We start from the raw sequence: 24,757 nt of genomic DNA on the forward strand, positions 1-24,757 counted from the left end.
GGCACAGCACCTCACCCGCCACCACGGATTGAAAGGTGGGCGATCCAAATCCAACAATACCAAATGGACCTTGTATACAGACCAGGAGCCAAAAACCCGGCAGACTTTTTGTCTCGACATCCCGCCAAGGAAGAAGCACAAGATGAAGAACCCGAAAGACAGACTGAAGAACTGGTTAACATGATAACACAAGGATCATGCCCCAAGCAATGTCAGCTGACAAAATCATAGCCCAATATGCTGACGATGCCGTCCTGAAGAGAGTGGAGAATGCTGTACACACAGGTACAAGGGAAGGTTTCCTGCGAGACGTGCACGGTTGGAGTGAAGATGACCGTGCACGGTTAAATCGATTCTGGAAGATACACAATGAAATCAGCGTCGCTGAGAATGGTCTCATCCCGAGAGGATCACGAGTGATAATTCCAAAGTCTCTACAAGAACAAGCAACGGTGTTGGCACATGAAGGCCACCAAGGCACCAGGAGGATGAAAGCCCATATGCGGGAGAAAGTATGGTTCCCGAACTTAGAGGATGCTGTGGATACCTTGGTAAAGAACTGTCAAGCGTGTCAGCTAACGGGAAGAGCTGAAGCTCCCGCACCAATTATCACAGAGGAACATGCGCCAGCACCATGGTTCTGGGTTAGCCTAGACTTTGGCAGCTTCCCGGACGGAAGAGTCACAGTTGTACTAGTGGACAGCTACACGCAGTATCCGATAGTAGAAGTAGCCCAGTCTACAAGCTTCACAAACATACAACCAATATTGAGCATTACCTTTGCATTATTTGGGATTCCTCGACAACTAAAAACGGACAATGGGCCTCCCTTCCAGGGGAGTGAATTCAAAGAGTTCATGCAAAGACTAGGAATTCACCATCGCCGCATAACGCCACAGTGGCCTCAAGCTACTGGTGAAGTGGAGAGATTCATGAGGACAATAAATAAAGTGTTGAGAATCTCCGCAGTCGAGGGAACCAACCCTGAACATGCTCTTCAAAGTTTTCTACGAGAATACAGAAGCACTCCCCACAGCACCACACAAAGATCGCCGTGGGCTCTCATGTTCACAGGGCCCAGACGTGATCTGCTACCCATGGCAGAAGAGTGGAGGCCTGAGCCATATCATCCGGAAGGAACCCAAACCCGGCGGTAAAGGACCAATGACAAAGCAAGCAAAAGAAGAGGTGCTCAAGACCGACTACTGGTTCCTGGAGATCGCGTGCTCATCCGGACCCGTAGGCCTGGAGGAAAGTTCAGAACACCATATGAGACCGAACCATGGGTTGTCAGAACAAGCAGAGGCACAGCAGTGTCAGCCCGCCGTGAAGGTGAAGAAGTAACAAGAAACGTGTCATGGTTCAAGCAAATTCCATCAATACCTGCTAACACAGAACGTCAGATGGGTACACCAGAAAGACCGGACACCAGCAGTGAACCGACAGGTACTCTTGTGAGCAGTCCAGCATCCACCCAGTCCACCGTGGCCACAGAACCACTGACGCCATCCGCAAGAGCCTGTCCTGAGAACACTCCGGTAAGAGGAAGAAGGCAGTACAGCCTCAGGCCAAACCCTAGGCCCAGTCAAAGACTCGCAGACTTTATGTGCTAAACTAATTTGTTTTGAAGAACCAATTTGGGAAGGGATGTAACGCTCTAGTTGTTTGGTACCTCCGGCCTCGGCCGGAACTACGTATACCACATGTATAACCTTCTGGCCAGGTGTGGCCAGAAGGCTATAAATAAATGGTCGGAGGTCGCTCGGGACTTCCGGTCCGACCAAACCTCCACAGTGTCTGCATGTGTCCTGTTTATTCGCGCCTTGCCATACATGTAGTGCACTCACCCCCTTTACACTGACCATCGCTGCTGATGGAATAAAACGGCCAGAGTTGCCGATTATATTCAAAAGACACATCATGGAATACTAGCAGTGCAGTGAAGGAACCGTAACTGCTGGATGAATTTTGCCTGGGAACAGTAACTTGAAGAGGTGTCTTTTTGTATTTGGAAGCCACTACAAAACATCCTTTGTGTGTAGACGTATAATTCTAGTGTCTTCTGGAGAAAGAAGCATTGACTTATCCCACTTTCTTTTCCCCTAAATTTGAGGCGCACGGCAGGAGCCGGCAGCACCGCCTCCATTACCAGGGATCGCGAGAGTTTGATTTTTGACGTCGTTGCTGGTATTCAAGGAGTAACTTTCAGTACCTGGAACACATTGCATTATTTTACCCTACGCTTTTGCCTTTTTTTTGGTAAGCAGACAATGTGTGTTTTTTATAATTTTATTTATATAATTGTAGGGCAGAAAGTAAAACGTCTCCTTCCTTTTGGTTCTCCCTGTATCCCCGCAATAGCTTTCTTCTTTCTTTTCTGTTATCTTAGGACCTGTTGCAGGGCGTTCCCCAGACTTCATGTAAACCTCGCTCTACATAGAACAGCACCCTGCAGACGTCCCATTTTGGCAGCATCCCTACACATCCTGAACCTACCTCAGGAGTGAGGTACCTTCTCCCCCATCCCCCACACATATATATACTTTGTGTGACAGATTGGTTTGTAAGGGAGAGGGGAGGTTCTCTTAGTTACTGCGGTACCTGGTTTTCAGGTGAGTGGAATACTGACAAGTACACTTCATACAAAGGAGGTTGTCTGCTTCCCTCTGCCCATATCCTGTGCTTGAGCCTGCTCAAGAGATAAGAATTGCGGATGCGGATTGGCCAGAGAGTTGTCAGGAAGTCAATAGACCAGCAGGGGTGACAGCTAACCTCTTACAGGTTGTCATGGAGCGGTAACACACCTGAAAAGAAAACCTAGCTACCTTTCCAAATATTCAGGGTTACATTTTGATTTGAATGGATAGTTGGGTTTCTTTTACCTGCCCTGAGATGAGTAGACATAAACTGGCCCTATAGGCTTACCAGTATTACCTTTTACTTAGAAGAAGGTCTGTGCCCCCGATAGAGAAGGTAGGATCAGTGTCTGTCTTTTTTGAGGGGTCATTAATATAACCCAAGGATTAGGAAGGATAGCCTGCTGCTGTCACCTGAAGTAGAGATGAGCTAGGCAATCGGGCATACAGACACCATGCTAGAATTTAGCCTTGAGCCCAACAACCAGTTGACACTGCGCTTGCTTGAGGACCTTCAAAGAGCAAAGCTGCTGGGAATGGAGACTGTGTCGACTGCTGAGCCCCACCTAAATATTTCCTGCATACAATGAAGCACATTTCTCTGTGTGTCCAAGCGTCCAGCAATTACATTTGCAAATGCTAGTGGAGCAGTGACAGAAGTGCCACTGGAGTTCTGATCTTCTTCCTACTGGGCATCAAAGAACATAGTGAATGCTGTGGACCCACCTGACCAAGAACAAGCGGAACTGATTGTGAGCCGTAACGTGATTGAAGCAATATTGAGGCCTCTTCTGATCCTCTCTGCTATCAGTAGTGCAGAGCAGTATGTGTACGGTGGTAGACCAGGGATCTTGAAACCTGATGTAGGCTGAGGTCAGGAAATTACACCACCTGTCAGCGTCAACCCTGATTCAGCGAGCTTGCCTGTGCAACATAAAGAACCAACATGTGCTCAGATTCCAAGAGTGGTCCTTTTTCAGACAGTGTTGTGCTCCAAAAACTGATCTCTCACAACTGAATGCACTCCAATAGGGTCGTTACACCCTGTAAATTGGAATCCAAGGAGAGAAATGAAATCCAGGGTGAGAAATGGAATCCAGGGTGAGAAACGTCTGCGACGCAATGCAGGGATAAGTGAGTAGCTACCAAAGTCTGAGTTTGTGGGCCTACTTTTGCAGGGTAGCCCATTTTGAAACTTCTGAAAACCTGCAGTGAATGTGGTGAATCAGTCACAATAGCAGAATCTCCACATTTGCAAGGACACTTTCTGCACATAAAAGTCCATTCATCAGGGTTGGGAATTTGCATTCGGAAATTAATATTTTGTGCACGTCATGAAAATAAGTTTGTTAAAGGATTTGGTAATTGGGCTCAAAGTTTGTATAAAAAATAGATATTGCAATGCAAACAAACAAGTGTTTATTAAGGTCACTGAATTCTACCAGGAAAGGTCGTCATTTCAAGGAGGCTGGTAGAATGGGATGTTAGTGGTATGGTACCACATTATTGTAACTAAAATATGGTTTGGCCTAAATATCGTGTCCTAAAAATCGGTTACAAATATAGTGTACCATTTGAGTTAAAAATAATCTACATCCAATGGGAAGATATTTTAGCAAATGATATTTAGGACCCAGGACTACTCACAAAGGTAACTTACCCTAGTGAGTACGTTACATGTGTACATTTACGCTTACACTTCTGAGCACATTTACTAAATTAGGCTATTCAGAAAAACAAAGTGTAAAGTTAACCCTTTTAAATTGTTTAATTTAATGTAACAATATTTCATAATGGGGTTTATTTTAAGTGCCTACCTCCATTATTTTCTATTGAGGATGTTACAGTACCCGGTGGTTGGCCATGAGAGATGATGGGCTTACTCCAGCTGTGAGCTGGAATATTTTACTACTGTTTTGGGCCTCTTTTTGGATGTACTACCTATAGAAATTCAGTTTTTGAAAAGCAATGGGTCCTTTTTTGTGAGTGGGTGCCTGTCCCTCCCTAAACCCCTTCCATAGCCTCACTAAACTCCTCCTTACTCCTCCCTAACCTATTCCACTTTAGGTGTAAATATTCCCCATATTTCAGTCACTTCCTTCTGTCCCTCCCACATTTACTACTAAAACATAAACTTATGTGTGCGAGGCTCCACAGTCGGTTGGAGATCTCTGTACAGGAAATGATAGGTAAAGTGGAAGTTGAACCTCCACACGTTAGTTTGTTGAACAGCATTTTGTAGTAGTACTACTGTTGTACTCTGAAACTTAGCAAAAAATGCAGTTTGTGATTGTGAATAGGCCCCAATATTTCTATCAGATTATATTTTTCTTCACGATATTGTGACATACAACCAGTCGTAATACCGGGCTTAGTGTTACCGATTATGGCCAATAACACCATTCCAGTTACCGAACGTCACAAATTTATAAACCACAATTGGGAATAACATGCGGGTCACAGAATTATTGGGCCTTATGTGAATCCTGGATTCCAGGCTCTTTTCCACACACATGTTCCACCCTGCTTTCAGCAGTCTAGCAAACAAATTGTGTGGCGTGGTACGTCAGGAAAAACCATGCAGAGTTACCACTCCACACCGTTTGAAGGCTATAGTGGCCAGGACATTGTTTTTCAATTGCTATAAATTAACACGTTCTCACTGTAGTCCAAGATCAGGTCAGCAAATTATGCTAAATCTGTATCTAGGAAGACACTCATTCCTAGTGTACCAACAACAACTTTACACTACTGCATGTAAGCTATATGACCCTTTTCTATTTCCTATTTTTCCAAGAGGTCAATGATTTGACTATTCATTCATAGGAATATTATCCATAGAAGATATTGTCACAGAAATTTGATCTACCTCTAGCTTCATTTACTTCATTTATACTTGATATTTATAATTCAATCTCTGTTATATTTTTTATGCGATTACGATATGTACTTCTAGTATAGTTACAATTTGGGCTTTCATTTCAAGAATCAATATAATTGTATGTGGCAATAACATCTAAAATACAGATACCACAGGGTTTGTTAATTCACTGGAGTAATATATTACTTTCCCATTCCATGTTCGGCAGGCTGGTAATGGGAGAACATGCAGTGTTGCTGCATGTATACCCCCATTATCTTATGCTAAACTCAGAAATCTGTGTTTCCTTACCACACAAATGTTGTTAGGCATTATCTAGTGAAATGTATGCAAGAAAAAATGGCAAGTCTGTGTTAAATTTGTACAGAATGTATAATACTGATTTGCTTTAACACTCTGCATGCGCCCAAATTGGAATTACTGCAGATCTTGAAACGAGGGCCTTGTAGCTTTCTATTACATTATTCATTATTTCTTAATTATGTAGCTAAGTATTTAAATTGCTTCTTACTGTGGCAGGTTCGGTGCTCAGTTTCTTATAATAGTGAAGTGAAAAAATACCAGAAACTGTCTTACACTTCTAAACAGACAGCGGCAGGGGCATGCAGGATACAGTGATGTTGCCTTGAATATGATCCTGCAAGTCCCTGCCTTCTAGCAGTCAAGGATATCCAATAGTCCATTAAAGACTACATACTTCAAAAAAGATATACAAGTAGAATATAGTAACCTTTTCATTATTCTGCGTTTTGATTGGCTGTCCATTCCATCTCTCCCTCACAGGTTCCTGAGGAAGGAAGGAAAATGGACATAGCGAGTGACTTACATTTACAAAGCAGACACATACAACACGTCCAAACAAATTAACAGTTTTCTTTGGCAGAATATAAAATGAGGTCGCTACTTCAACGTGGAATCAAATCCTTTGCAACAATGATTACACAAGAAGAAACATGGTCACAATCATTTGTTGCAATGAGTTTGATAAAGACAAATTATGGTGACAAACGTCAATTTATTGATTAATCAACACAATAATAGAAAAACACTACAGTGTCTATTCATATGGAATTTTGAAGTACTTAAAGTAGCACTCATGTAGTACTCTTTTGCATACTATTACATGTCTTAGTGAATTAGTCCCAAAACATCTAAAACAGGCATGCATCAAGAGGGATGTATGACGTTACAACGCATACATTTACATCGCGGTACATTACATCGCGGTTTTTACAACGCAAGTCGTTACAAAAACTTGCGTTGGAGGACGCTGGACTTAATAGTATAATTTACTATTCCAACTCCAATCTACATACAGTAGGGAAGGTGTTGGATAGTAAATTATACTATTCCTTGTCCTATAGCGCCATCCAGCAACGACTTGCGTTGTGAAAACCGCGATGTAATAGCATCTCAATGTAATCCCTGCGGTGTAAATGATGTTTCCCCATCAAGAGTATTCAGGAACGGTTCATATACAATTAATAGAAATAAAAAGGACTTTGGGCCTGATTTAGATCTAGGCGGCCAAATGACTCCATCACTATTAAGACGGATAACCCGTACGCCGAAATATAAATGCCAATATAACCTATGGGACTTATATTGCTCCGAACGGGATATCCATCACCGTTGTGACGGCCAAGATCTAAATCAGGCCCTTTTATCACTTTGCACTTTTACTAATAGGGAGCTGGACACTAAGGGGCCAATTCAAAAAGGAATGTAACAGTATGTAAAATAGTACTACTGTGGTTATACTTCCAGTACTCTTAAATTCTTTCAGCAAAAAAACATCTAATTTGCAGGCTCCTTCTGGGACAAATTCTATTTCTTTAATACTTTTTCTGATGCAATTCAAATTAATGCTGATTTATTTTGGAATTTGTCCAGAAAATCCTGAACAACGTGGCCTTGATTATGAGTGCCCCATTTTTTTATGATCACTGTGCAAACACATGTTCAGTGGTGTAATTATTGGATAGGATAAAGTTTACAACCCCAGAGCATACCCGGATAAATTTCAGCTGATCGAATTTACAGTTTAAAAATTCTGGTGAATAGTGAGAGAGTCGAATTCTTGTGTGGCCAGCCCTGAAAATCTGCATTTAATTCCCATTTTTTTAAAAAGGAAAAACACATAATAGGAGCAATCTGTCATTGTGGGTAAGTGCCAAACCCCAGGTATCTGATTTTACCTCTACCGGGTGTGATAAATATTGCACTCATATCAAGGCCCATATATTTATAAATCTACTTACAAACTTACATTGTTGAAAAAACATCACAACTCTCCTGAAATTTCTTAAAACGTGTAAATATTATCTAAAATTAACACTAATGGGTTGTGGGTATATGTCCTTTTTCACAGTGGTGGTGGAGTAATCTCGGTGGAGTCTTGTTTACATGCAAAGGCATCTTAGATTTCACTTGTTTTCAATTGCATCTTGAAATTTGCAATGTCAAATAACATGACTTCCTGCCATGGTCTTTTGTTGAATCTGGGCTCAACAAACAGATTGCATTACTGGATCTCAGATCTCCCTTCGGAGAGTAGATCAGTAGCAGTGATTGGAAGTATTTTGGCCGGGGTCCACATAGGCTTTAAGTGTGGAGCAGAGGATTTAGACTTTCATGATCTGTGACAGTGGAAACCAATGCAGTTCTTATCTGCAGTTGTGAGGTGAGAAGATTTCTTTAAACTGAAATAGAGTCTAGCTGTGTGGTTTTTCATTCAATACGGAAATATGATTATTTAACTATAAGGCTGCATAAGAAAATATAATTTTATGTTTTATTACACTTTGGATATTCTCCTATGTTACATATTTCTTGCAAAGCACAGCGTTCACTAATCACTTAGTCTCTTGGTGCTGTTGCAACATCTGCAGTCAATGGCCTTCATCAGGTCAAGCTTATAATTTTTTATAAACTATGTAGTTAACTGTCAGCATGGTGGTGTCTCTAGCTGTGTGTCTCAAGAACTGTCAATTGAGGGTATTCTAGGCATGAGGGAAAGGTATGTCTTCTGGGCTTCTGACAAACTAGCACATGGGTGAACTTGGCATGATGCAGTGGTGCTATGTATTTGTGTTGCTGAACTTCCTATTACCGTATGTATTTATGTACAATATCTGGCCTAAGCCTTGCATCTAATATATGCATCTATATAGAGAATAGATGTAGAATACATCTATTCTCATTGATAGCTTGCCACTTATTCCAAAAGTACATTTCTTAAAAACAAAAATATTTGCTTCAGCACTGATCATTGCTTCACCCAGCAGAGGTTTGGCTTTCCTCTTTTAGGAATGTTTGATATGTTGCTATGCGTTGAATTGTCATGCCTTTCAATCCATTTACCACCAGATGAAAGGACAAAGAAATTAACCAAAAGGTGCTTCACTGTAATGTGAGTGCAATGCCTGGGGGTAAACAAATTGAGCACAAGGCCACAAGACAAATCATGATCTCCAGAAGACAATCCTCAGCCATTTCTAGCCTGGAATTAGAACAACTAATTCAAAAAGCAGCCATAAAGCGAGCGAGGAAGACCTATAAGGAGAGTAGGTTCACATCACCTGCTTGCGATGGAAAGCACCTCTGAATTTACCTAGAAGAATATTAAAACGATGGACACTGTTCTGCGGTCTTATTTTGCATCTAAAACACATGGGACAATATAACACAGGGCATGCAGTTGAGTGAATGTATCTGGCAGTCATTCAATGCAGGTGCTACGTCTCTCAAGTCCTACCTTGAGGAGCTGTGCTTGACAGGGTTGTATGTCGGAACCACACATCCGTAAATCACTCCTGCCTTAATAAAGCAGTCCGAAGAACGTATGAGTCTTTACAACGCATTCCGTTTGCACGTAAGTTGTTACAATGACTAGCGTTAGGGAAAGCGTTGGAGTTGGAATAGTATAACTTAATTTTCCAACTCCAGTCTGTGGAAAAGTAGGAAAAGTGTTGGACTAAGTATAGCATCAATCCAACAACCCTTTCCTTAAGGCAAGTCATTTTAACAACTAGCGTGGTAAAAAGAATTTGTTGCAAAGACTCATCCATGGTTCGGACCGCACTGTTAATGCACAACACGGTTAGAGCCAAGGTGTAAAGGCTGTTTCCCAGTCAGTTACTGCCCTGTCATATTTCTTTTATAGTAATTCCTTAAGTTATATGTATATACATTTTACATAACGGGACCAAAATTATGTGGAAGTGTCAGCTACATACAGATGCACATTAGTGAATAGAAATTTCTTAAAATTTCTTAAATAAGATATATCTTTGTTAAGTCCCTATGTAGAAGCAGTGGATCAAACCAGTAACATTAATTCCAATGAACACCTTCTGGAAGATTGTGTAAACGTCTCTCTTCTCCAGTTCATATTGCCTATGTATACTTTGGGAATGTAAGATAGATGTAGCAACCGGTAAACAGACATAATATCGAATCCAAAATATTGTTTGGACAAAATATCGAGTAAAAAATATAGACTAGCCAAAATATCGACCAGACATAATATAGACTACAAAAATATCGAGTAATATCGATAATAATAGCCAAAATATAGAATCAAAAATATAGACTAGACATAATATCGACTAGAAAGAATATAGACAAAAAAAATCGAAAATAAGGTAGTTTTTAATATTTTTTTATAATTGTGTAATATAAATCTGTAGCGGGTTGTGGGTTTATAGGGGAATAGGGTGGGAAGTAATTTAATAATAATTAATTAATTATGTAAATTAATAATAATTGTTAATTAATTATTATTTGGTAAATAATTAAAGTAAAATTGGTCAAAAATAATAATTGATTAATAATTAATTTTTAGTAAATTATTTTCTGTAGCGGGTTGTGGGTTAATAGGGGAATAGGGTGGGAAGTAATTTTATTATAATGAATTAATTATGTAAATTAATAATAATTGGTAATTAATTAATAATTGGTAATTAATTAAAATATAATTGGTAAATAATTACAAATATTTCATTGATAAATAATTAATATTTAGTAAATTATTTTCTGTAGTGGGTTGTGGGTTTATAGGGGGATAGGGTGGGAAGTAATTTAATAATAATTAATTAATTATGTAAATTAATAATAATCGTTAATTAATTATTAATCGGTAATTAATTAAAATATAATTGGTAATTAATTATAAATATTTAATTGATAAATAATTAATATTTAGTAAAATATTTTCAGTAGTGGGTTGTGAGTTTATAGGGGGATAGGGTGGGAAGTAATTTAATAATAATTAATTATTATGTACATTAATTAAAAGTGTTAATTGTTAATTAATTAATAGTCATTTTAACCCCTACGCTATCCAACGCTTTCCCTACTGTAGCACCCACTGGAGTGGGAATAGTAATTTTAACCCCTACGCTATCCTACGCTTTCCCTACTGTAGCACCCACTGGAGTGGGAATAGTAATTTTAACCCCTACGCTATCCAACGCTTTTCCTACTGTAGCACCCACTGGAGTGGGAATAGTAATCTTTACCCCTACGCTATCCAGCGCTTTCCCTACTGTTGCACCCACTGGAGTGGGAATAGTAATTTAAACCCCTACGCTATCCAACGCTTTACCTACTGTTGCACCCACTGGAGTGGGAATAGTAATCTTTACCCCTACGCTATCCAGCGCTTTCCCTACTGTTGCACCCACTGGAGTGGGAATAGTAATTTTAACCCCTACGCTATCCAACGCTTTCCCTACTGTAGCACCCACTGGAGTGGGAATAGTAATTTTATCCCCTACGCTATCCAACGCTTTCCCTACTGTAGCACCCACTGGAGTGGGAATAGTAATTTTTACTCCTACGCTATCCAACGCTTTCCCTACTGTTGCACCCACTGGAGTGGGAATAGTAATTTTTACCCCTATGCTATCCAGCGCTTTCCCTACTGTTGCACCCACTGGAGTGGGAATAGTAAATTTTACCCCTACGCTATCCAATGCTTTCCCTACTGTTGCACCCACTGGAGTGGGAATAGTAATTTTAACCCCTACGCTATCCAACGCTTTCCCTACTGTAGCACCCACTGGAGTGGGAATAGTAATTTTAACACCTACGCTATCCAACGCTTTCCCTACTGTAGCACCCACTGGAGTGGGAATAGTAATTTTACCCCTACGCTATCCAACGCTTTCCCTACTGTTGCACCCACTGGAGTGGGAATAGTAATTTTTACCCCTACGCTATCCAGCGCTTTCCATCCTGTAGCACCCACTGGAGTGGGAATAGTAAATTTTACCCCTACGCTATCCAACGCTTTAGGTATTGTAGAATTCACTACAGTTGTTACAATAAATTTTAACTATTTTGCTATGCTACGGTAAAATTATTATATATGTTTATTTAATAAAAAAAATTATATAAATATATATGTTTTTTTATATATTTTTTTAATTTACAATAAATATTTATTAATATAACATTAATTTATTAATTTTAAGTAAGTTTATAATAAATATATGTATTACTACATTAGTTTTAACGTAATTTAAAGAAAAAAAAAACGATATTTTTACAGTCTATATTTTAGTAACTCGATATTTTAGAGTCGTTATTTTAGTACTTACCTGTTTAAAGATAGCCAGTCGATATTTTGTCCATCGATATTTTATCAACGATATTATGGCAACTCGATATTTTTGAGTTCGATATAATTTCAGTGATCCGTAGCAATCTGTTAGTAATTACTGTTACTTTCCATAGGATGCCACATACATTTTAAAAATATCACCAGCATTACCTTGCCCCTAATATTTCATTAGCAATTGTTTTTTTTATCGTTCATAGGGCTTAATAAAACTTGGTGGGATGTGGTCCACTCTTCCTTCCACACCCTGGAATTTCCAATTCTACGGTCATGTATAATCCTGGGGGAATCAGTGGGGAAGGATCATAGGAGGAGTGGTGTGGCTCACTGGTTAGAGGCAGCAGACCAGGAAGCAGAGGTCGGCCCGGGACCAGGGTTTGATTCCTGACGCGGCAGGGTCTTGGGCCATGGTCAGTGGACTCGATAATTCTCGCCTCGGTGCCTACTCCAAACCATGGGTCCCACTCAGCAACTCTGGGCAATAGCTTGCTTAATCTCTACTAACGGCCCCATCAGTGCCGGGGATGCTTGTCTTCACCTTGGAGATGCCCAGGAGGGACCATCTCACAGGGAAAGCCAGGATGGGTTCCCAGTGGTATACAGCGCCGGGACGCCCCTTTGCTGGGGCAGCTGTGCGCTTTACAAGTATACGACATTTAACATCTTTGAAATGGAGAATGTTCAAGGGAATCAGGAATATCACACCTGATGCTCACAGTTGTTCTCCAAATTCCATTGCCATTTTATTTTTATGACGTGCGAGCTCCCCGCACTGCAGCAGTCTGAGCACAGAGACATGGGGAAGTCCTCTGCTGCGACTGGGAGCAGAGGACAGGAGCAGTGTCTGACTGGATGCTCCAAAATGCGCATCTCAATTTGGCCGGCTTTCTTGCGCTGCTCAAAGTGACATGCATACTTTGAAGCTCTCCATCGAGCCGGCTTAGGCAGCTGGGTGGAGACCAAGCACAGGCCTACGCAGAGCCTGAAGGACACTCCAGCCAATCCTGGTGCTGCTTTCACAGCATGAAAGCATCACCAAGATTGGTTAGGGGAGTTGGATTGTACCATGCTGGAGTGGAGAGGAAATTCGGGAAGAGCGTGGATGCAAGCCAGGTAAGTGATTTTTTTTCTTTTTTCTTTTCCTCCTTCCCTCTCTTCGATCCCTCCCCTTCTTCACTCAGCAGTTTGCCCACCCCACAGTCCACGTAGCTGGCATCCGCCACTAACTAGACCACAGACTAATTGTAAGCTTAACTTCGAATGCTCTGATTACAAGTGTGCGGGAGAGGGACGAGATGATACAAACACTGGGGTTCAGAAACCTGGGTGCATTAATTACCTACAATTAGAATTTTTCCCTACAAAATGGGACAAACTATGCGGATTTTAATGCGTTTTGCACCAAAATATGCACGACGTGAAATTAATAATGCATATTCTCTTTGTACATATTGGCTGCTGCGAAGGCAACCTGTTTTTAATTCTTTTTTTCATGACAAAGCTATTTTCCGCTGTTCTCATTTCAGCCATGGGATGTTTCCAGCTAAGAGCTGCCTCGACAAAGAATGCTCGATTCCTGAGTGAGGTTGATTGGCATGCGGAACAAAACATTTTCTTGGAAGTGATTTAAAAAAAAAAAAACAGTAGTAAACTGGCACCAGCAGGGGCCCTGGGTCGAACACATTTCCGACTGACAAAACAAATGTATATTTTTGTGGATACTATAAAAATCTCAGAGCCCGTGAACGCCTTCTCTTCTCCTAGAAGTAGTAATTTACCCCATACAAACAGCTCAGTTTGAGTAAACCATTTTGCAGGTTCTATGAATATTAAAACTCTTTTTACACTTGCACATATACATTTGTCTTAAACGAGACAATAGGCTTGTGATTGACGCTTCTTGTGTCAGCTCAGTGCTGGGCTCTGCCAGTATATAACCCAGAAATTACACACAAATTTGAATCCTCCTACTTAGGACCTTCATTCAGAACAATGCGCATGCACTCTGTCAAATAAATGACCTTTTAAATGATTTTGCATTACATTTGACCTTTATATTCATAAAGCCTGCAAAATGTGGTTAATATTAGAGGTGAAAAATCGATTAACCTTGACGAAAAACAATTCCTTTTGAATGAACCCGTAAATAAATACGGTGGTTACAGGTAAGAGTTCAAAATCTGAAACATTTGCATTTGATTGCAATATTTGCTTAGTTTTATGCTCCACGACGTTACATAGAAAGAAATATTTACAAGGAAATTTGTATTGTGCAACACTGACACCCAGTGGTTTCTTAAATTTACACAAGCTATGGATGTTCATTGGAGCAAGGTTTAGAAAATGTGGGATGCAAACCAAAAAAATACTGTCATTCTATAACATCACTGATTCTGTATAATGTTCACTGAATTTTCAAAGCAATGCTGACAGCGCTTTAAGCAGAGGAGGTGTCGTCTCTATTGATAGAGCAGAAGTTTTCTTTTTACAAACTTGCATCAGTTTAGAAAGAAACTATTTGTGACACTACTTTATATAAATGGTGACGAACGTGTATTAGATTCCACGTTCCTAGAAAACAACAAGGAATGTAATATTGGTTTACATACTGCATTGTAAAAGCACACAGAATGCTAAAAAGAAACATGTTATATTACAATTACTTAATGGATGTGAATCATTAAAACATTTAATGACATTTAACTTTTGGTTCTAATAATGTGATAATAATAATGACAAAGAAATTTCATGTGCAAAAGTTAACGTTTTTTGTGTGAGAAACAAACGGTACTTCATGTGGAACGTGCACTGAAAACGATAAAAGAAAAGTAGTTTCTACACGAGTTTTAGCTAAGGCTGTATTTCGTAAATCTTTCCTTTTGATGTTCCTTTAAATACGTGTGCCTTAATAACATATATATATACAAAGAAGAGTTAGCTGTTTTATGTGTGAAATTGTGATATAAAAAAATATGAGTACCTTATACTTACATGAATTAATTATGCTTTGATTGAAATGTTTATTAATGCATTAATTTGGTAGAATAATACCTTGTGCTATGTAATGCGAGATACATATTTTGGTATTGTGAATAAGCCATATTTCATGTAGGCCTCAAATCTTGCTTCTTTTCTTTTTTAAACGTGGATTTATGAACTAAATAATCGGAAGCCCATGGGAACTTTTAACAAAGTTGCCACTTGTGTTCTAACTATCAAATGCTTCCTTTGACATTTACAGTGTATTTTGCCTCTCTCCAAAGAAAACTGATACATGCTAGAACAGATGATTGAGAACAAACAAAAGTAAATATAAGAGCATGAATTTGCTTACTTTCTAAGTGTCACCCTGTTCATATGACTGAACATACAATGATTCTAAGGAAATTAAGTGATTTGGATTACTTAATTCTTCCAGATTATATACTTTCTACCTACTAAATCATCTCATCCTATCGAAGACGATCAATGAGACAGAGTTGTCCGACAAATTTGATGATGCCAAGGGGTGTCACCCCGGAATTTATGAAGTATAATTGTACAGATTTTGGACCTAAACAAAGAATCTTCTTTGCCTTGAGAAACTGGCTTGGCTTGGCTTACCCACTTTGCAGCTTAACCCCTTCCATGCTCATGACGAGCTCAGCTCGTCATGAGGTAGCCTAGAGCTGTGCTCATGACGAGCTGAGCTCGTCATGACACCAGCAAAATGGCAATTTCCAGCACAGGAGGGGAATTGCCTTAGCAGCCATAGCGTTAAGACTGACAAGGACAACGTAAACGGTGGCGTAATACTGCAACTGGCATGCTAGCGTGGTTGAACTTTTCCGCTGCAAGGTTCACGTCATGCAGCTGTGACTTTGATGTTACAGTGATGGTTTGCGACAGATTACTGTCTTATCAAACTGGAACTGGTCATTTGGAACTCACAGAATTATCCTAAGGGTTTGTATGAGGCTCACCCGATTTCCTACTGATCTATATGCTATAGACATCAATGATCTCCCTATGCTGAGGAAGATTTATTTCACTGTTATTCTTGGACCTTACAGCATTGGTTTTACTTAATAAATGTAGCATTAGTTAAGATTTTAGGATAGAAATTTGTGTCATTCAATGTTCTTCACACTTGAATCGGAAATACTAAACCTTATATATTTAATCTAAAATCTGCTGACCCTGACTCATTATTTCCTTGTAGATACATCACTTGAATAATGTTCGTTTTGGTTGATAAAATTGGGTTTCTGAATGTTATGAGAATACACTTTGAATGGAGCAATTATCTTATTCCTGGTTGTCATTCGATAATTGCTTAGCCTCAGAGAATTCCAGTCCCTTTCAGCACAGAACAAGATCCATTGAAGGGCCATGGAAGTTTGACAGGTAGCAAGAGGTTAAATGAAGTAAGAATAAAATAGTTACATTTAAAAAAACTCAGGCCCAGCACAACAATGCTACAACAATTTTTCGGGTAGTGTGTCGGATGGTTTTGCTGTCTGACAAACCTGGGATATAAGGGAAATGCATATTGGGATCACTATAGATTTACCCAAAAACAAAGTTCAGTGAAATTTGACCAAGTACCAGTCTTGAAGAAAGACGACACGATGAGGCAAGTGTTGTGAGCATTAATAGGGTTATGCGATATTGTTGCTTAAAATGTGTAACTAGCGATAATTGGTAAAGTGATGTTTTTAGTGTTTAATGTTGAATAAGTTGTTGTTGAGTTGAAGTTGTTATCCGGTCCGAAGTGGCCTAAGATCCCTGGATATTCACCTAAGGGTGGTCTCAGTGTGGCATACACTGAGTAAGTTTGTGTACTGTGTTTCAAAGGTGCTGTACATGAGACGTCATCGGCAATACCACCAAAGAAGGGAACTTTGTGAGAAATGTGAAGTATATATCATTGGTATTTTCCTCTAAGTGCACGGAGAGTAAATCATAAGGATTTTTATGTGAAATAGCACTGGTTGAGATTTCGCTCGGAATGTGTGAATACACTTCTGCTTGAATGGAGTTCTATAGTTTCTTCTAGTGGAGCAGACAAGAGTTTATTTGTGGTTATAGTGCTTTTAATAAGCCGTATTGAGATCAGAGCTGAAAACAAGTTGGATTGTTAAGGAGGGGTTAGCTGCTGTAAGGAGTTATCTGACATCAGGTGTCGCGCTGTAGGTTGGTTGGTGTGGGACTGTGCTGGGATTGGTTGGTAGTGTCATAGAGAGTTGTGCAGCAATTTGATGCTTAAACGACAACAAGAAAGTGTTTTCCTGGAGAATCAGGTGAAATGATTTGTAAAGGACATTAAAGAAGTTAGTTGAGAACAATGAAAGTTTGGAAGAGTATAAAAACATGAATACATGGAGATGTGCCTGTACCAACAAGGGATGGGGTACCAGTTCCACCCGGAAGCACATATGCTTTATTTATGCTTTATATGTGACCGTAGAGAAAGGCTACCATACATGCACATACAGAAAATGATGGATCTTTCGCTTTTCCTCATTATGCTAAATTCAGTGTATGAATTCTTGAAAATTTGAGCAGACAGTTGAATGATATTAAACCACCTATGAGACCTATACAATTTGAAGCCCTCAGAGATTGGGGACATGTTGCCCATCAGAAGGAAAAACAGAAATGTCAGGGAAGATATAGGAACACCTTAAATGGGCCACACCCCCTCCCCCGGCCTGTGAAGGCCCCAGGCATCCACCCCTGGACCGATATTTTATAAAAAAAGGGAGGAGGCCGCACAGCCCCACTCCCTAAGCCAACTTAGGTCCCGGAGACCCCATCTCCAGGGTTCAAAATGTAAAGAAATGGGAGTGGTCCACATGCCCCCGTCTCTAAGCCCTAAAAAGGCACTGGGGACTCCATCACCAGGGACGCGACTTAAATTAAAAGGGGGAGGGCTTTGTCTCCCCCGAGCCTTTAATAGCCCAGAGGACCCGATCCCCAGGGCCGGCTCACTTATTGAGTCCTGGGGAGCGCCCACCTGGGACACAGAAATTTCCCCTCCTGCACTAGCGTAGGCAGGGAAACATTTTAAAATCACCTCCCAAACAGAAGTAAACAGGTACGTCTGCTCCCAGCGGACATGAGATTTAAAAATGCTCCCACCGGCTAGGAGCAGAGGGAGGACGGAAAATGCAGGTGACCCTCCAGGCGAGATAAATGTTGCCCCCCATAGCATGGACCAACAGAGCACCCGCCGTGTTGGATGGTGGGTGCCCAAGGTGGGCGCCAACCTATTAGAAAGAGAGGCCCCCTGACCTTGGGGCCGGAGATGAATTGGGGAGGGGGCGTGTGGCACTGCTTCTCTTTTTAATAAGATGGGGGCAAGGGGGGCCTATGAAGAGTCGGGAGGGGGCCTGGGAATGGGTGCCATGAAACCCCATCCCCTTTCTTATTGTATTTGGCAATGTGTTTTAAAACAGATGTGGCCTGGGGAATGGGTGCCATAAAACCCCATCCTCTTTTTTATTGTATTTGGCATCGGGGATGGGCTCCCCATGCCCTACTAAAGCTGGGGAAGGAGGACTGCAAGCCCTCTTCCTCTATGATTTTAACCCTGTGGGATGGGGCTACCTCAGCCCAAGAAGGCTTAGGTAAGGGGGCTACAGTCCCCCCTCCCCTTTTCTATTGTATGTGGCCCAGAGGGGATGAGGTTTCTGGGGCCAAATAAGGCTTGATGAGGGAAGCCAAGTAGCCCCACTCCCATTTTTTATTGTATTTGGCCCCGGGGATTTGGTCCCCGTGTCTTACTAAGGCTTGGGGAAGGGGGCTGCATGCCCCCTCGCCTTAGATTTTTGCCCCAGAAGATGCGGTTCCCGGGGCCTAAAAAGGCTCAGGGGGAGGGGCTACAAAGCCCATCCCCTTTTTTTATTGGCTTCAGCCCATCCCCCGCCCCTTTTTTATTGGCTTTAGCCCCAGGAGATAGGGTGATTGGGGCCTAAGAAGGCTTGGGTGGGAAGGCGCAGACATCCTCCCCTTTTTTATTGGATTCAGTTATCAGGGATGGGGTACCCGTGGCTTATTAAGGCTCGGGAGGGGTGCTTAACATCCCCCACCCATTAGATTTTGACCCCGGGAATGGGGATTAGGAAGCAAAACAAAGGGTGCTAACGTAGGATGTGTATTAATGGAGATGGGACTACACATCACATAAGGGTATTCAAAATATTAATTTTCTATTTCTTTTTGTTTTTACTCAGATGTAATGCTGTCCCAAAAGGGGAAGTGGAAATCGTATTCCCAGGCTCTGTGCAGGTAACTTTGAGTAAAGAATGCGTACCGCATGATATTCAGCTCAGGCTGCAAAAATCTAGCGTACAACCCAGAATATTGGCTGCACTACACCGCCAGATTCATAAATCTAAAAGACAGCATGGCTTATACAGCCCCTGCACGCTCTGCACTATACAACATGCAGGATACAAAATGCAAAGCCCCAGAATTACAGACCCACAATGGAAAGCAAGTTTCACCGATTGTACAGGACATCCGGTACTGTGCGAGAATGCTACGTAAACCAAATATGCCTGTTTTATTTTTATTAGAAATAATTTCCACACTTAGTGGGTCATTAGGATGGCGGGCGGACTTTGTCCAGGGAAGACATGGCTTGCCAGTTCGGGCTGGACTGTTCCCATGAGGCACAGGGTTAGACTGATTTGCATATGGCCATGTCTGAACTGGGGTGGCTGAGTGAGCTAAAGAATGGTGATGGATTAAACCCAGATCAGTTGACTGGGGTGAGTGTTTGATTTGGTCAAACGCACCGTCCATCATCCCCTTTTGTATCGCTTTGTTCACCCTAAGTTGGCAGGGTATGCTCAGACGTGAGTCCCTTGCTCACTTGGCCACTGGATTCAAGATAGCCTGGCTGATGAGGATTATGAATCCGAAACCGGTCCCAGAATGCTTGTTTCCGGTCCAGGGAAGACATGGCTTGGCAGTTCGGGCTGGACTGTTCCCATGAAGCACAGGGTCAGACTGATTTGCATATGGCCATGTCTGAACTGGGGTGGCTGAGTGAGCTAAAGAATGGTGCTGGATTAAACCCAGATCAGTTGGCTGGGGGTGAGTGTTTGATTTGCTCAAACGCTCGGTCCATCATCCCCTTTTGTATTGCTTTGTTCGCCCTAAGTTGGCAGGGTATGCTCAGACATGAGTCCCTTGCTCACTTGGCCACTGGATTCGAGATGGCCTGGCTGATGAGGATTATGAATCCGAAACCAGTCCCATTATGCTTGTTTCCAGTCCAGGGAAGACATGGCTTGGCAGTTTGGGCTGGACTGTTCCCATGAGGCACAGGGTCGGCAGGGTATGCTTAGACGTGAGTCCCTTGCTCACTTGGCCACTGGATTCAAGATAGCCTGGCTGATGAGGATTATGAATCCGAAACTGGTCCCATGATGCTTGTTTCCGGTCCAGGGAAGACATGGCTTGGCAGTTCGGGCTGGACTGTTCCCATGAGGCACAGGGTCGGCAGGGTATGCTCAGACGTGAGTCCCTTGCTCACTTGGCCACTGGATTCAAGATAGCCTGGCTGATGAGGATTATGAATCCGAAACCGGTCCCAGAATGCTTGTTTCCGGTCCAGGGAAGACATGGCTTGGCAGTTCGGGCTGGACTGTTCCCATGAGGCACAGGGTTGGCAGGGTATGCTCAGACGTGAGTCCCTTGCTCACTTGGCCACTGGATTCAAGATAGCCTGGCTGATGAGGATTATGAATCCAAAACCAGTCCCATGATGCTTGTTTCCGGTCCAGGGAAGACATGCCTTGGCAGTTCGGGATGGACTGTTCCCATGAGGCACAGGGTCGGCAGGGTATGCTCAGACGTGAGTCCCTTGCTCACTTGGCCACTGGATTCAAGATAGCCTGGCTGATGAGGATTATGAATCTGAAACCGGTCCCAGAATGCTTGTTTCCGGTCAAGGGAAGACATGGCTTGGCAGTTCGGGCTGGACTGTTCCCATGAGGCACAGGGTCAGACTGATTTGCATATGGCCATGTCTGTACTGGGGTGGCTGAGTGAGCTAAAGAATGGTGATGGATTAAACCCAGATCAGTTGACTGGGGGTGAGTGTTTGATTTGCTCAAATGCTCCGTCCATCATCCCCTTTTGTATCGCTTTGTTCGCCCTAAGTTGGCAGGGTATGCTCAGACGTGAGTCCCTTGCTCACTTGGCCACTGGATTCAAGATAGCCTGGCTGATGAGGATTATGAATCCGAAACCGGTCCCATCATGCTTGTTTCCAGTTCAGGGAAGACATGGCTTGGCAGTTTGGGCTGGACTGTTCCCATGAGGCACAGGGTCGGCAGGGTATGCTCAGACGTGAGTCCCTTGCTCACTTGGCTACTGGATTCAAGATAGCCTGGCTGATGAGGATTATGAATCCGAAACCGGTCCCAGAATGCTTGTTTCTGGTCCAAGGAAGACATGGCTTGGCAGTTCGGGCTGGACTGTTCCCATGAGGCACAGGGTCAGACTGATTTGCATATGGCCATGAATGAACTGGGGTGGCTGAGTGAGCTAAAGAATGGTGATGGATTAAACCCAGATCAGTTGACTGGGGGTGAGTGTTTGATTTTCTCAAACGCTCCGTCCATCATCCCCTTTTGTATTGCTTTGTTCGCCCTAAGTTGGCAGGGTATGCTCAGACGTGAGTCCCTTGCTCACTTGGCCACTGGATTCGAGATAGCCTGGCTGATGAGGATTATGAATCCGAAACCGGTCCCAGGATGCTTGTTTCTGGTCCAGGGCAGACATGGCTTGGCAGTTCGAGCTGGACTATTCCCATGAGGCACAGGGTCAGACTGATTCGCATATGGCCATGTCTGAACTGGGGTGGCTGAGTGAGCTAAAGAATGGTGATTTATTAAACCCAGATCAGTTGACTGCGAGTGAGTGTTTGATTTCGTCAAACACTCCGTCCATCATCCCCTTTTGTATCGCTTTGTTCGCCCTAAGTTGGCAGGGTATGCTCAGACGTGAGTCCCTTTCTCACTTGGCCACTTGATTCAAGATAGCCTGGCTGATGAGTATTATGAATCCAAAACTGGTCCCATGATGCTTGTTTCCGGTCCAGGGAAGACATGGCTTGGCAGTTCGGGCTGGACTGTTCCCATGAGGCACAGGGTCGGCAGGGTATGCTCAGACGTGAGTCCCTTGCTCACTTGGCCACTGGATTCAAGATAGCCTGACTGATGAGGATTATGAATCCGAAACGGTCCCAGGATGCGTGTTTCCGGTCCAGGGAAGACATGGCTTGGCAGTTCGGGCTGGACTGTTCCCATGAGGCACAGGGTCAGACTGATTTGCATATGGCCATGTCTGAACTGGAGTGGCTAAGTGAGCTAAAGAATGGTGATGGATTAAACCCTGACCAGTTGACTGGGGGTGAGTGTTTCATTTGCTCAAACGCTCCGTCCATCATCCCCTTTTGTATGGCGGTGTCTAACAGACAGACACCAGACACCGCCACTATATTGACCGGGCGGAAAAGCGTCGGACAGTCTTTCCGTCCGCCGCGGACACCCCAGACATTGTAATATGGCGGGGGGTCTTTGCTTCAAGGATGGCGGACAGATCACCCCCGCCGGCCCTGCGGTGACTGCCACCGGCCCAGCGGGGGCGATCCACCCGCCATCCTAATGGGGCCCTTACTGTTGAAATGTGAAAAACATCTGATTTTGCCAGTGCTTATTACTACAGCAAGCACATATCCAGTCTTGCCGGTCTGTACTTCTGGGAGGGTTTCATATCAAATTCAGTGTGTTACGGTGGAAAAGGTACATGCGTTGTAGCTGTATATTTTTCACATTTGAGACCACACATCTATTCAAAAGTATTGTGGTTGCATGGTTCTCTGTTTACATGTTGAAACTGCAGTTTTGTATATGTTTTTGCTCACTTCTTCAGCAAGGTGAAATCCAGACTAGATTACTTTATTTGAGCCAATAGGCAAATAAGGATATTCCTATTTCTCTGCTGACTCAGTTGAAGATGTCTCTTCTTTAAAGTTTGGAATGGACTTATGCTGGGGTGGTAAACCCCGTGCCATTTTTGCTTGGGATCTTTAGGTCGAAGCATACCAGACAGCACAGATGTCTGGGTTGCTTAGGACTTCTTTGGGCCATTCTGAAAGCTTACTTTGGAATGGATTCCGCCTATTGCTTACCATTGGCTTTGTGTTTTGTAACTCACAATAGCTTTATATTTGCTAAATTAATTTGTTTTATTTAGGCTGTCCAGCTTGAGTTAATCCCTCCCGTGGAGCATAGCCTGCTTACTATAGTCGTCCACAAGTACATGCTTTCTGCAAACTGGCCTTGTCTGACTGTAAAGTGAGAGGATTTATTTGACAACCTTGCTGGGTATAAAAAATGTAAAAAGAATGTAGGAAGTTCTTTTTTTCTAGTACACAATATAATGTAAATGCAGGTAAATGAACTGTATACATATTTCAGAATATATCAGGATGCGGAAAGCTAAATAAAGTAATTTGTTTGTAATTCTGAAGTGTGGTGGAAACAAATTAATAAATAAAATCAAAACAAATCAATACTCTAGGTGATACTGATTTCTACACATTATCATTTGTGTGCTGTATAGTTTTATCAGTTAAACTTAGTCTGTGCAACTGTAATGGTAGTTTCAACTGAAAATATGTTCCCTGTAATGACAGTGCACTACCATACCATGCATACACCACTCTACTCCACTCCATTCCATTCTACGCCAATTCATGCTACACCACTCCACAACACTCTACTCCAACCTCTGTCTTTGAATGCACAGCAAATGTGACAAGACTAAAACAAAATTAAAAAGGCTGTATATTGCTCATTCACTTCTGACGTGCAGCATGGTTATTATGTGGGTGCCTCAGCTCACCCCTCACACTCCTACTTCCAGTGCCAATGGCATGGGCAGCGAAGACAGGGATTGCAGTCTGTTGTCCCTTTCAGGCCTGCATTTCTAGTTTTGTAGTCATTTATAAAGGGTCACCAAAGGCATACTGCTTGTATAAGCATTACTTACAACACATACCTACTCACTCCTGACATTTACCTGCAGCATAGTTGATATTTTTATCAGACTGTTTTTATTTAATTATTTTAGGTTTTGTGATGCATTAGGTAGTCTGGTATTGTGCTACATGGCTAAACACTTATAAGTTCCCAAAGAGGAGACCTATTGGCTATGCAAATGTTTTTTGTTTGTTTTTGTCAAATGAAGCCCGTCAAATATGATATCCCCACCCCACCAACCAAACCCTTCATCCCTTTTTCTGGCACTACACTGAGAGCCTGATTCACAAAAGAAAAATTACACATTTTTGTGAAAGTTTACTATTTTTGGGGAATTCACAAACAATGAGATTAATTTTACTAATAGTAATTTTACGACTGCAGAAACTCTGAACTTCTGGCAGAGACTTCACACTTAAAAAGAGAGACCTCATCTATCTTGAGTTCTCCGCCCCCAACTCCGAATCTTCCCAGTAGCAAAATAACTATTAGTAATATTAAACTTGAAGTTTGTGAATACCCAAAAAAATATATATATCAGACATACACAAACGTATAAGTTTACCTATGT

At 42.1% G+C, this 24,757-nt stretch overlaps 1 protein-coding gene across 2 annotated transcripts in view; it reads right to left on the bottom strand.

The window, feature by feature from the left end:
* The window catches only part of MAPK10 (mitogen-activated protein kinase 10), a 561,444-nt gene that overhangs the window by 113,391 nt on the left and 423,296 nt on the right, over positions 1-24,757 (bottom strand). For both annotated transcript variants that reach the window (XM_086961881.1, XM_086961882.1), the window contains exon 9: positions 6,248-6,304. In XM_086961881.1, the coding sequence (XP_086818007.1) occupies positions 6,248-6,304 (57 nt within the window). The remainder of the gene's footprint in view (positions 1-6,247; positions 6,305-24,757) is intronic.

The sequence above is a fragment of the Lissotriton vulgaris genome, chromosome 3_1, assembly GCF_964263255.1.
Source record: "Lissotriton vulgaris chromosome 3_1, aLisVul1.2, whole genome shotgun sequence".
Taxonomy (NCBI): domain Eukaryota; kingdom Metazoa; phylum Chordata; class Amphibia; order Caudata; family Salamandridae; genus Lissotriton; species Lissotriton vulgaris.